The sequence below is a fragment of the Salmo salar genome, chromosome ssa12, assembly GCF_905237065.1.
Source record: "Salmo salar chromosome ssa12, Ssal_v3.1, whole genome shotgun sequence".
Taxonomy (NCBI): domain Eukaryota; kingdom Metazoa; phylum Chordata; class Actinopteri; order Salmoniformes; family Salmonidae; genus Salmo; species Salmo salar.
The window spans coordinates 42,630,182-42,645,063 of record NC_059453.1 but is presented as its reverse complement, the minus strand read 5'-3'; the positions used below and the strand labels follow the sequence as shown (position 1 = coordinate 42,645,063).

The following is a 14,882-nucleotide window of genomic DNA, read 5'->3' as shown; positions in this document are numbered from 1 at the left end:
GTTTTTGGTATGCTTTCACCACCGTTTTGGAATATGATTGAATGGGTCCCAAAAAGGCTCCAGAGGTAAGTGTCTGCTCTCAATAGAGCACTTCAACAAGGTACTATTTGTCCAGTCACATCATTGACAAGTCTACTTGAAAACTAAAAGTACGGTACAGGCAGCAGAGAAACAACTGGTAAACACATTTAATTAGGTAGCAGAGTATCAACTGACAAACATATATTTGATTAGTTAGAACATATAGGGCTCCGTAGAGTAGACCCCTAAACACCTGATCCATGGTTAATTGTGTTTCACATCTATACGGTTTGACTTAAATATTTAGAAAGGGAACACTGATCCTGAACCTGTGGTTTAAGGCCACACCTGGTCAGAGACAGGGGAGCACTGAACTCAGCTTGAATTTATGACCTGTGTGTGTGTTTGAGAGAGAGTGAGGAGCACAGCTGGCCCAGCCAATAGAGTCATAAACCCAGTGTGAATGCTAGCTCATATAACAGGGCTGCATCCCAAATTGCATCCTATTTCCATAGGGCTCTGGTCAAAAGTGATGTGCTACATAGTGAATTGGGTGCCATTTGAGACGCGGGTAGGACCTCGCTGACTCAGCACCGTTACAGTGTTTGTGTAGACAGTGAATTAGGTGTCTGTGGAGGGTCAAAAAGCCTATAAGGTATATCACATTATAGGGAAAAGTATGTGGGGGCTGTTAGTGCAATAAAGTTCAATCTGTGACCAGGAAGTGGGAGAGAGAGAGAGAGAGAGAGAGTTATCGTCTTTTGTCAACACCAGAAAGATAGCCAATGGCTAATTATGTAATTCTGCCACCTACTGGACAGTTTGAGCATGGGGGGAGGGAAGGAAACTATGCAAACTGCACACCAGTCCTGTTATAATAACACAACTTGAATGAGATTTAAAGTATCTGTCCATCGTTCCAGATTTCTATGAAATATGACCTCAAATGAATTAAATAGATGTCCTTACCATTTTTTAAGTCAAGGATGTTAAATAAACAGCTTTTCTCTGTGACCCTGCTTGGCCTGTTAGGAAACAACATAGTGGTTTGGGCGTACACCAGGCATAAACAGCTGATTTGCCAGACGTGCATACACTTGGATATTCAAATTGGGCAGACTGCCCGGGCCCGGCTGCACAACAAACTTCCCGGCAGGTCTTTTTTTGTCTTTTCCCAACTCTTACAAACCACATAAGTTGTTGTATAGGCTTTGTGCTGTTTGCTAACTACAGCTGTGGATTGCTTGGCTTGCTAGCCTGCTTGTGTGGAGTGTGCACTCTGTGCCCGTTTCTCCCCTAGTCTTCTTCTCCCCACATGAAAAAAATGCTATAATATACAGAGAATGCTATGGTGACACAGAAGAACCATCTCGGTTGAGTGACCCGTCTTGAAGCCTGACTGGTTAGGGTCAAGAAGATCGTTCTAAGAGCGAAAACAAAAAAGTTCACCAGAGACAACACGCTCAAGTGTTTTGGAAAGAAAGAAAGAAGCGATATAGGTCTATAGTTTTTGACCTCAGATGAATTGAGTGTTGGTTTCTTCAGGAGCGGAGCAGCTTGGGCCATTTTGAAGTCAGAGGTGATGCAGCCAGTGGTCAGAGATGAGTTGATGAGGGAAGTTGAGGAATGGGAGAAGGTCTACAGAGATGGTCTGGAGAAGGGAGGAGGGGATGGTGTTGAGCAGGTAGGTTGTCGTGCGGCCAGACCTCACTAGTCGCAAGATGTCATTGAAGAGAGAGGTGAGAAAGAGGTCAAGGCGTAGGGTAGTTCTGTGTGAGTGAGACCAGTGGACTCAATAGGCTGAGTGAATGAGTAGCGGATGTCGTTAACCTTCTTTTCAAAGTGGTTGACAAAGTCATTTGCAGAGAGGGATCGGTGGAGGATTAAGGAAAGAGTTTCCTCGAGGTAGAAGCTTGACATTTTTGAGTGGTAGAAAGTGGCATTCGCAGCATATACAGAGGAAGAGAAGGTAGAGAGGAGGGAGTTAAATTATGATAGGTCGCAGCCCTGTTCTGTAAGCTGAGTCACTCAGCCACAGAGCAGGAGGGGAGGGTCGAGCTGGCCAGGAGGAAAAAGGACAGTGCGAGTCATAGGGTGCAGAAAGGGAGGAGAGTAGGGTCGAAGAGGCAGAATCAGGAGACAGGAGGGAGAAGAATTTAGCAGAAGGGAGAGATGATAGGATAGAAGAGGAGAGAGTAGTGGGAGAAAGAGCGAAGATTGTGACGGCGCATGACCATCTGTGTAGGGGTTGAGTGGTTAGGGTTGGAGGAAAGGGAGACAGAAAAGAAAACAAAGTAGTGACCAGAGAGATTAGGTGGCGAGCAGACTCTAGTAAAGAGGAGTTCAAGCGTATTGCCTGCTTTGTGAGTTGGAGGGGACTGGGAAAGGGTAAGAGAGGCAAGGAGGGGAAAGAGAAAGTTGTAAAGAAATTAATCGAAGGCAGACGTCGGGATGTTGAAGTCGCCAAGTACGAAGAGCGGGAGCCATCATTAGGAAATTAACTTATCAAGCTCATTGAGGAACTCTCCAAGGGCACCTGGTGGTCGATAGATGACAATAATGTTAAGCTTGAGTGGACAAGTGACAGCATGGAATTAAAATGAGGAGATGGACAGGTGAGAGGGAGAAAAGAGAAAATCGCAATTTAGGAGAAATTAGTAGACGTGTCACCACCGTGACGACCAGATGGTCTCGGACTATGAGAGAAAACATAGTCAGATGACGAAAGAGCAGCTGGAGTAGCAGTGTTCTCTGGGGTGATCCATGTCTCCGTCAGGGCCAAAACGTAAAGGGACTGAAGGGCAGGATGGGTTGAGATGAACGTTCTTGACTGCAGATCGGCAGTTCCCAACGCTGACAGAAACCCGGAATGTAGTATTTTACAGTTACTATAGTATAAATACTGTAGTAAAAAAAAAAGTAGTATATACTATAGTAATTCATGTAGTGTAGTGGTATTACGCTGTAGTATTTACTGTAGTGTTTTGTGGACTGTAATATACTGTAGTATTTAGTGTAGTGATTTTGTGGACATTACTGTAATATTTAATATAGTATTTTTGTTTTATTATCTTTGACATAGAAGTGAAGCCTTTCTCCTTGAGGAAACCTACTGGAGAAATAGTGAAATTGTGAAAATTATGAAAATACCCTTTTAGTGTAAGAGCTGTTTGAAAAGACCACCTGAAATTTCAGCCTGTTTTGGTGGGATGGAGTTTTGGCCTGCCTGGTGACATCACCAGGCGATAAATTAGTTAATAAATAAGAGAGTTCCAAACCTCTCTGCTAATAACAGCTAGTTTTCTGCTTTCCCTCCCGACTCAGACTACTCCCAGACAGTCCAAATTAAATTCTTGCTTGTGAAAAATTGCTCTTTGCCAACAAGCAATTTTTGTCTGTTGTTTTTCTTCCATTTTAATTGAAAACAATCACAGTAAGGTACTTAATTGTTACCTAGAAGTTATGATATTGAAATAAAAATGGCTAAATTGGACCTTTTAAGATATCTGAATGCACTATTAGACTAATTGAGATTATTTATTAATTGGTCTGATTTGCTTGGCTGCAAATCTAAAAGTTTATATTGGGCCTATTTTGTGGTTGATTGAACTGTACTCAAACTTGTCTGTGAAAACCTAACATTTTCAGTGTTGGGAGTTTTTCTCTACCCTACTTTCTCTGTCCTCTAAAGGTGTTTTCACCAGGGGTTGGAACCTAAATAAATGTTCCAATCGTTTCGTTCTGAACAGAACCATTGCTTTTTTCCTTCGTTCCACTGTCCTGACCAGCAAAATAAAGTTCTGAACCGGTTCAAAACTAACGGTTTATATCATTCCTTTCAGTTCCTTTTTTTTTTGCAGAGCAGCACCAGAATTAAAATAAAAACATGTCTTACCTTTTTGTAGGTAATAAATCCTATGTGAAACATGATAACTATAGCATCCTTAACTAGCAATGAAAAGGTTAATCCATTCTCCTCTAATTAAAAATCTCTCTCCCTAACTTCTGAATCATGCTTGTAAAGTCAGTAGACTACTTACTAGACTATGCTTTTGAGGGGGAGTAAATTGTAGCTAGCCAAATTTTCCTGGAGAGGCTGTCTATCATAGTTGACACCCCAAATTCTCACACTCCTTGTGCACGTGTGTGAGTGTGAGTGAGAGAGAGAGAGAGAGAGCTTGGCCCAGGCTACTGTTGAATGCGAAGATGGAGGCCTTTTTCATTGAAGAGAAAAAAAAGAATATGCCTACAGTGAAAAGGCTACAAGAGGAATGTCCTCCGTGTGGAAAAGTTTTAATATTGTAGTGGACGAAGATGAGAATAACATTGGCAGTGTCACGTCCTGACCCTGGTATGAGGTCATTTTCCCCTAGTAGATTGGTCAGGGCGTGACAGGGGGGTGTTTTGTCTATGTGTTTTGGGTTTTCTGTTTTCTATGTGGGTTGTCTAGAGTTTCATTCTATGTTGTCATTTTCTATGTTGTGGCCAGGTATGGTTTCCAATCAGAGGCAGCTGTCTATCGTTGTCTCTGATTGGATGCCATTCTTAGGCAGCCTGATTTCCTTTGGGGTTTGTGGGTAGTTGTTTCCGTTTAGTCTAGAGTACCTGACGGGACTGTTGTTGGTCGTTTTGTTATTTTGTTGTTTAAGTGTATTCATTAAAGAAACAGAATGAGCACTATACACACTGCGTCTTGGTCTCCATTCAACGACCCCTGTGACAGGCAGGGCCAAATGCAGGTTACTTTTATTTATTTTCGTATTTATAATAATTTGTGTTATTATTATTGTATATCATTGTTATTATTGAAGCCTATTGATGAATGAAAACCAGTTCTTTAAAAATACAAATTAAATTTCAACTGTAGTGCTGTGTTTACCATAATATAATAGCCTGCTGGTATTTTCCCTATAAACAATGGATTTACTTAATTTTGGTAAGGTTTGGTGAGGTGTGGCTATTATTAAGCTTTACCTACTGCAGGCCTGTGATATGAGGGCAGTACGCACCAGCTCTCCAACTGACTATGGCATTTGAACTTGAGGTGAGGAAGAATGTTTTAGGCCTTCCAGAGTTACTCCTATAATCTAACAATATAATGTTTATCTTAAAACAAAAAAATATTATACAAAATTAACGAATTAGCCTCCTTCTGTACGCCTTTATCTGTATAGCAGACGCAGTACCTATGTGACATAAAGAAATGCATGTCGGTCTCATCTCTCTGAAGAAGAGCAGTTTAGGCCTAGCCCCAGAAAGTATTCACACCCCTTGACTTCTTCCACATTTTGTTAAAGCCTGAATTTAAAATGGATTAATTTGAGATGTTTGGTCACTGGCTTTCACACAATACCCCATAAAGTCAAATTGGCATTGTGCTTTTCAAATTTCTTACACATTAAAACCTCTCTGGGATATATGGGACGCTAGCGTCCCACCCCGCCAACGGCCAGTGAAATAGCAGGGCGCCAAATTCAAAACAACAAAAATCTCATAATTAAAATTCCTTAAACATACAAGTATTATACAACATTTATGGATTAATGAACTTCTCATTAATCCAACCACAGTGTCCGATTTCAAAAATGCTTTACGGAGAAAGCATACCTTGCGATTATGTTAGGTCAGTGCCTAATCACAAGAAAACATACAGCCATTTTCCAGCCAAAGAGTGGAGTCACAAAAAGCAGAAATAGAGATAAAATGAATCACTAACCTTTGATGATCTTCATCAGATGGCACTCAGGACTTCATGTTACACAATACATGTATGTTTTGTTCGATAAAGTTCATATTCATATCCAAAAATCTCAGTTTATATTGGCGTGTTATGTTCAGTAATGTTTGCCTCTAAAACATCCAGTGATTTTGCAGGGAGCCACATCAATTTACAGAAATACTCATCAAAAATGTTGATATAAGATACAAGTGTTTTACATAGAATTAAAGATAATGCAACCGCTGTGTCAGATTTCAAAAAAGCTTTACGGCGAAAGCACACCATGCCATAATCTGAGTACAGCGCTCAGACACAAAAACAAGCCATACAGATACCCGCCATGTTGTGGAGTCAACAGAAGTTAGAAATAGCGTTATAAATATTCACTTACCTTTGATGATCTTCATCGGAATGCACTCCCAGGAATCCCAGTTCCACAATAAATGTTCATTTTGTTCGATAAAGTTAATCTTTATGTCCAAATACCTCCATTTTGTTTGCGCGTTTAGTCCAGCATTCCAAATTCACAAAGTGTGCACGTTTAGTCCAGACGAAAAGTCTAAATAGTTCCATTACAGTTCGTAGAAACATGTCAAACGATGTATAGAATCAATCTTTAGGATGTTTTTATCATAAATCTTCAATAATATTCCAACCGGACAATTCCTTTGTCTTCAGAAATGTAAAAGGACTCAGCTCGCTCTCACGACTGCGCGCATGACTGAGCGCATGCCAATTTTCCAGACACCTGATTCCAATAGCTCTTATTCTCTCCCCATTCACAGTAGAAGCCTGAAACAATGTTCTATAGACTGTTGACATCTAGTGGAAGCCTTAGGAAGTGCAATATGACCCCACAGACACTGTATATTGGATAGGCAATCACTTGAAAAACTACAAACCTCAGATTTCCCACGTCCGGGTTGAATTTTTCTCAGGTTTCCGCCTGCCATATGAGTTCTGTTATACTCACAGACATAATTCAAACAGTTTTAGAAACTTCAGAGTGTTTTCTATCCACATCTACTAATAATATGCATATCCTAGCTTCTGGGCCTGAGTAGCAGGCAGTTTACTCTGGGCACCTTATTCATCCAAACTACTCAATACTGCCCCCAGATCCCAAAGAAGTTAATCAAAAATGAAAAGCTGAAACGTCTTGAGTAAATACGTTTTCAACCCCTTTGTTATGGCAAGCCTAAATAAGTTAATGAGTAAATATTTGCATAACAAGCCGCATAATAAGTTGTATGGACTCATTTTGTGCAATAATAGTGTTTAACATGATTTTTGAATGACTAGCTCATCTCTGTACCCAAACACGTACTATTATCTGAAGGTCCCTCAGTCGAGCAGTACATTTCAAAATCAGATTCAACCACAAAGACCAGGGAGGTTTTCCAATGCCTTGCTGAGGAGGGCACCGATTGGTAGAAGGGTAAAAATAAAAAAGCAGACATTGAATATCCCATTTAACAATGTTGAAGTTATTGATGGGGTCAAATTGGGGTCATGATAGGGCTGCACCAAATGTTTGATGTATTATAATAATTGATTATAATATGTTGTATTAATAGAAGGGGAGGGGCTATGGGACCCCTCCTCCTCTACATTTATAGGGTCCTAGACTACAGATTAACAATATATATATATATATATATTCATGGTAAGGTTTTAGAATTGTTCCACAGTCTTTAAGTCTCTGCCTATTATAAATAAATGGGGGGTCTGTGAGTATGCATTTCAAAGATAAACAAAGAGCCCTGCAGGGGAGTAGAAGAGATAAGAGGCTAGTCAGACATACCTCTATAAATCAACTTGGGGGAATGGGCTTTTACTGCTGAGGCCTTAGAAAACACTGGAACTATTGTATCTCTTGCACGTTTGTATAGCTGTGTATGCATGGGCTTGGTCTGAGGAGTAGCAGGTAATGACATCACAGGGGGTTGACTACAAGCATGATAAAAGCAACTTGGACTTTTCCTATGGGGCAGAACTCATGAGAGCCATCAGTTGTATATGTGATGTTTGATCTTTGACTTCTGTCTACAGCTGTATTTTGATTAAAATTGTTATGATTTATAAGTGCACATTTTGAGTGTTCCTTATTTGTTAAGTAAATAAAACGGAGCACAGAAAAACAGAACCAACATTATTAATTATACTTTGGATGGTGTATCAATACACCCAGTCACTACAAAGATACAGTGGTCCTTCCTAACTCAGTTTAAGGAGAGGAAGGAAACCGCTCAGGGATTTCACAATGATGCCAATGGTTACTTTAAGTTACAGTTACAGAGTTTAATGGCTGTGATAGGAGAAAACTGAGGATGGATCAACAACATTGTAGTTACTCCACAATACTAACCTAATTGACAGAGTGAAAAGAAGGAAACCTATACAGAATAAAAATATTCCAAAACATGCATCCTGTTTGCAACAAAGCACTGAAGTAATACTGCAAGAAATGTGGCAAAGCAATTATATTTTTTGTCCTGAATACAGAAGTGTTATGTTTGGGGCAAATCCAATACAACACATTACTGAGTACCACTCCATATTTTCAAGCATAGTGGTAGGTGCATCATATTATGGGTATGCTTGTAAACGTTAAGGACTGGGGAGGTTTTCAGGATAAAAAAAGAAACAGAATGGCACTAAGTACAGGCAAACTCCTAGAGATAAACCTGCTTCTGTCTGCTTTCCATCAGACACTGGGAGATTAATTCACCTTTCATCAGGACAATAACCAAAAACAGAAGGCCAAATCTACACTGGAGTTGATTACTAAGAAAACTGTGAATGTTCTTGAGTGGCCGAGTTACTGTTTTGACTTAAATCTACTTGAAAATCTATGGCAAGACCTGAAAATGGTTGTCTAGCAATGATCAACAACCAATTAGACAGAGCTTGAAACATTTTGAAAATAATAGTGGGCAAATGTTGCACAATCCAGGTGTGGAAAGCCATTAGACTTACCCAGAAAGACTCACAGCTGTAATCACTGCCAAGTGCGCTCTACAAAGTATTGATATTTCTGTATTTAATTTTCAATACATTTGTAAACATTTCTAAAGACATGTCTTCACTTTGTCATTATGGGGTATTGTGTGTAGATGGATGAGAAAAATATTTAATCAATTTTGAATTCAGGCTGTAACAACAAAATGTGGAATAAGTCAAGGGGTGTGAATACTTTCTGAAGGCACTGTAAATATATATTTTTAATATCATACAGTGGACTCCTAAGCCTATCGGCCTATGCATGCAATTCCCTGTTGCATTTAGTGATCAAATCTCCGACAGCTACACTGTGAGGTGGACAATTATTGTTTTGGGAAAGTAAAAAATAAATACAGATAGGCTATAACGTTTAGCATATGCTACACATCGAAGCCAATAAACAGTTAAAAAAAAATGTATAGGCTGTAAGGACAATTAAATTTGACTCATTTGGCCAATATCCCTTGTTTATTGATGGCGCTGGCTGCGCAAGGTCGGATCTGAATGCATAAGTCTGTAAAATTTCTCAAATGTCCAATACATTTTCATCTTCCTAGTAACGTTGTCTTGCACCATTTTTTCCTGACGGAAACGCTGGCACACACTGGAATTTATTTTCTGGCAGGCAGGCAGACACTGGAATATGTTTCTGAGTGACAGAGTGAGGGCTTTTTGTGGGACTGGAAAAAAATGCCGGTAACATAAAATTACATTTTTAACCAGTTTCAAAATAACGGTTCTGTTCTGGAACATTATAGATCACTTTCGTTTGTGGTTCTGATTTTGTTTCCTGAACCGGTTTCAACCCCTGGTTTTCACACAGACATTTTCGACCCTTGGTTGACTCCACCTGATAGAGAAAGAGTACTCTGTAGAGGTGTGTGCTGTAGAGTTGTATTTTTCTTGTGGCCTGATGGAGATGGAACTCACCAGCAGCGATGTGTTTGTCCTCTGTGATCCTTTCCAGTCGGCCGAGCAGCGCATCAATGTTGAACTTGATCTGAGTCAGCTCTGATTTGATATCCTGTAGCTCGTTGGAGTTCACCGCTGAGCCCACCATAACAGAAAACACCAGAGAGAGCGAGAGAGAGAGCGAGAGAGAGCAAGGGACAGGAGAGAAGTGTTTAAGTTTAAAGGTCCAACACAGCTATTTTCATCTCAATATCAAATCATTTCTGGGTAACAATGAAGTACCTTACTGTGACTATTTTCAATTAAAATGGTCAAAAAGAAACAAAAATAGCTACTAAGTAAAGTACAATTTCTCAAGCAACAATTTTTGCTAAGAATGTCTGGGAGTGGTCTGAGTGAGGAGGGGAAAACTGAAAACAAGCTGTTATTGGCAGAGAGGTTTGGAACTCTCTTTCTTATTAATCTATTCACTAATTTACCAAATGGGGATGTCACCAGGCAGGCCAAAACTCCATCCCACCTAAACAGCCTGAAATTTCAGGCGGCCTTTTCAAACAGCTCTTTTACTAAAAGGGCATTATCATCATTATCACAATTTCATAGTGTTATTCCAACCTCATAGTGTGGAAATATATACACTGCTCAAAAAAATAAAGGGAAAACTTAAACAACACATCTTAGATCTGAATGAAATAATCTTATTAAATACTTTTTTCTTTACATAGTTGAATGTGCTGACAACAAAATCACACAAAAATAATCAATGGAAATCCAATTTATCAACCCATGGAGGTCTTGATTTGGAGTCACACTCAAAATTAAAGTGGAAAACCACACTACAGGCTGATCCAACTTTGATGTAATGTCCTTAAAACAAGTCAAAATGAGGCTCAGTAGTGTGTGTGGCCTCCACGTGCCTGTATGACCTGCCTACAATGCCTGGGCATGCTCCTGATGAGGTGGCGGATGGTCTCCTGAGGGATCTCCTCCCAGACCTGGACTAAAGCATCCGCCAACTCCTGGACAGTCTGTGGTGCAACGTGGCGTTGGTGGATGGAGTGAGACATGATGTCCCAGATGTGCTCAATTGGATTCAGGTCTGGGGAACGGGCGGGCCAGTCCATAGCATCAATGCCTTCCTCTTGCAGGAACTGCTGACACACTCCAGCCACATGAGGTCTAGCATTGTCTTGCATTAGGAGGAACCCAGGGCCAACCGCACCAGCATATGGTCTCACAAGGGGTCTGAGGATCTCATCTCGGTACCTAATGGCAGTCAGGCTACTTCTGGTGAGCACATGGAGGGCTGTGTGGCCCCCCAAAGAAATGCCTCCCCACACCATGACTGACCCACCGCCAAACTGGTCATGCTGGAGGATGTTGCAGGCAGCAGAACGTTCTCCACGGCATCTCCAGACTCTGTCACGTCTGTCACGTGCTCAGTGGCGAATTTGCCAATCTTGGTGTTCTCTGGCAAATCCCAAACGTCCTGCACGGTGTTGGGCTGTAAGCACAAACCCCACCTGTGGACGTCGGGCCCTCATACCACCCTCATGGATTCTGTTTCTGACCGTTTGAGCAGACACATGCACATTTGTGGCCTGCTGGAGGTCATTTTGCAGGGCTCTGGCAGTGCTCCTCCTGCTCCTCCTTGCTCAAAGGTGGAGGTAGCGGTCCTGCTGCTGGGTTGTTGCCCTCCTACGGCCTCCTCCACGTCTCCTGATGTACCGGCCTGTCTCCTGGTAGCGCCTCCATGCTCTGGACACTACACTGACAGACACAGCAAACCTTCTTGCCACAGCTCGCATTGATGTGCCATCCTGGATGAGCTGCACTACCTGAGCCACTTGTGTGGGTTGTAGACTCCGTCTCATGCTACCACTAGAGTGAAAGCACCGCCAGCATTCAAAAGTGACCAAAACATCAGCCAGGAAGCATAGGAACTGAGAAGTGGTCTGTGGTCTCCACCTGCAGAACCACTCCTTTATTGGGGGTGTCTTGCCTATAGTTTCCACCTGTTGTCTATTCCATTTGCACAACAGCATGTGAAATGTATTGTCAATCAGTGTTGCTTCCTAAGTGGACAGTTTGATTTCACAGAAGTGTGATTGACTTGGAGTTACATTGTGTTGTTTAAGTGTTCCCTTTATTTTTTGAGCAGTATATAAAAAACAGGAAAAAATGTTTTGATGGCACTGGGCCTTTAAGAGACATTCACTCTGACATTCATTGCAACATAATAGCATGTGAATCAAGAGAAGATTGCTGTATATATAGTAACAACACTGCAAAAGGTTATTACTCAAAACAATAACAATTATTTGTCCCGACAAATTGAAATCCATTATTTAATCTTAGAATTGACTGTTTTAAAGCAGATATAACATTATTCTAGATGAAAAGAGATGGCTTTAGAGTTGCTCATGTTCAACCCAGCCAATTCAGATCAAAGCTTTGCCTCGAAGACGTCTCAAACTTTTTGGGATAAATTGTATAGAGCGCCTGCGGAAACTCACACTTCTGCTTGTTGGTGCTGCCGGGGAGGACTGAAGCGCGTGCCAACAGCTTGACGGGCAAAGACTTGACCCGGCGCACCAGGGGCATGGCCATGCGAGGCCGCTTAACTGGCACCACTCGAGGCACTGGCGACACTCTGCCCCTGTACTCAAACAGCCTACAGAGGGAAAGCGAGATGGGGGACACTAATCATTAACAAAGCATTTGGTGGAAGGATATTGATACATTTAAAATGTACATTTCTGTATTGAGTTATGATAGTTCAGTGGTAAAAGGTCTTAAAAAGATCTTGACATGCCTGAAACATTGAAAGGGTCAACTGTAGCTATTTTACAGTACAGTACCATGGACAGAGTGGTGAATACATTTTATGGAGTTTGAGAGAACTACAGGTAACTGCCAAAATTAAGGAAACACTTGAGTAAATGAGGCATACAAAATACACTGAACAAAAATATGAAACGCAACACGTAAAGTGTTGGTCCAATGTTTCATGAGCTGAAATGAAAGATCCCAGAAATGTTCCATATGCACAGTAAGCTTATTTCTCAAATTTTCGGCACAAATTTATTAACATCCCTGTTAGTGAGCATTTCTCATTTGCAAAGATAATTCAGCCACCTGACAGGTGTGACATATCAAGAAGCACATTAAACAGCATGATCATTACACAGGTGCACCTTGTGCTGGGGGGACAATAGAAGGCCACTCTGCCACAGATGTCTGAAGTGTTGAGGGAGTGTGCAATTGGCATGCTGACTGCAGGAATGTCCACCAGATCTGTTGCCAGAGAATGTAATGTTAATTTCTCTACCATAAGCCTCCTCCAACGCGTTTTATAGAATTTGGCAGTACATCCAACCGGCCTTACAACCGCAGACCACGTGTATGGTGTCATGTGGGCAAGCGGTTTGCTGATGTCAGCATTGTGAACAGAGTGCCCCATGGTGGCGGTGGGGTTATGGTATGAGCGGCATACGCTACGGACAGCAAACACAATTGCATTTTATCGATGTCAGTTTGAATGCACAGTGATACCATGACAAGATCCTGAAGCCCATTATCATGCCGTTCATTTGCCGCTATCCCCTTATGTTTCAGCATGATAAAGCACTGCCCCATGTCGCAAGGATCTATACACAATTCCTGGAAACTTTGGGATGCTCTGGATCAACGTGTACGACAGCGTGATTCAGTTCACGCAAATATTCAATAACTTCGTACAGCCATTGAAGAGGAGTGGGACAACATTCCACAGGCCACAATCAACAGCCTTATCAACTCGATGCGAAGGAGATGTGTCACGCTGCATGAGGCAAATGGTGGTCACACCAAATACTGACAGATTTTTTGACAGGTGTCTGTGACCTACAGATGCATATCTGTATTCCCAGTCATGTGAAATCCATAGATTAGGGCCTAATGAATTTCTTTCAATTGACTGATTTCCTTATATGAACTGTAACTCAGTAAAATCAAAGAAATTGTTGCATGTTTCGTTTATATTTTTGTTTAGTGTATATTGAAAGAAGGTGCTTCCACACACAGATTTGGTTCCTGAGTTAATTAAGCAATTAACATCCAATCATGTATGAACATTCCCAGTTTCCCGTTATTTTGGCTACCGTGGCTAGAAGAAAAGATCTCAGTGACTTTGAAAGAGGTGTCTCAAAGAAGGGGAATGGTGTGTGTGTGTGTGTGTGTGTGTATTTTGTGTGTCAGTCACCAGACTTCAACCCAATTGAACACTTATGAGATATTCTGGAGCAGCGCCTGAGGCACCCTTTTCCACCACCTTCCACAAGAAATTCTATATTTAGTTTTTTTGATGAATGGTCTCTATGACTGCATCCCTGTATGATTGCATCCCTCCAATAGAGTTCCAGACACTTGTAGAATCTATGCCAAGGTGCATTGAAGCTGTTCTGGCAGCTTGTGGTGGCCCAACACCCTATTAACACATGTTATGTTAGTGTTTCCTTCATTTTGGGAGTTAACTGTATATTGCCTTTAAGGGTATGTGAGTCCATTGCGCAGTGACAAATAAACCTCTGTAAAGATTTAGATAAGCAAGGATTTTGAGGAAAAAAGGTTTCTATCTGGTGTGTTGTGATTGAAGTAATAGGCTATCACCTCTGCTTCAAAGCGATATCTGCAGTCCAGATGGAGAGCAGGTTCGCCGGTTACGTCAGCGGCTCCCCGAAGACTGGGGGTTTTGGAGATCACTTGAAAGCAGAAGGGCGATTAAATTATTGGGTGTATCTCTGTAATATATTGATCCCAGTCAAAGGCAGCCTCTGACAGCCGTAACTCTGAATTGGACATCACAGAGAGGGTATAAATAAACTCCTCTGGAGGGCTGAAATGTGTTCCTCATCTGGATATTATGTTCAGACATCTGCAAACATGGGCATCCAGCGGAGAGCACCAGTGGGGCTTCTATAGCCACTGAAACAGGGGCGGCCAAGAGATGGGGAAAGACACTGCCAAAGTTTGCTTGGCAAAGGCCATCTTGTGAAACTAAAGCTGGATATAAAAGCTGGTTGAGCTTTCTTTATGGGAACGAGTTTGGAGACCTTCCAGTGATGATGAGTGGAGAACAAAAGGCACAAACATCTCTCACTTCTCAGGAAAAAAAGTCTCTGGATAGTAAATATAGAGATTATAGTCTTTGATCAATTACATTAATGGTTTGCACCCTCTGTATGAC

At 41.4% G+C, this 14,882-nt stretch overlaps 1 protein-coding gene across 2 annotated transcripts in view; it reads right to left on the bottom strand.

Annotated features, from left to right (window-relative positions):
• raly (RALY heterogeneous nuclear ribonucleoprotein) overlaps nt 1-14,882 on the bottom strand; it is a 188,799-nt gene that overhangs the window by 32,171 nt on the left and 141,746 nt on the right. For both annotated transcript variants that reach the window (XM_045691386.1, XM_045691387.1), the window contains 2 exons: nt 12,172-12,329; nt 9,674-9,790 (listed from right to left, as the gene is read on the bottom strand). In XM_045691386.1, coding sequence (XP_045547342.1) covers nt 9,674-9,790; nt 12,172-12,329 — 275 coding nt within the window. The remainder of the gene's footprint in view (nt 1-9,673; nt 9,791-12,171; nt 12,330-14,882) is intronic.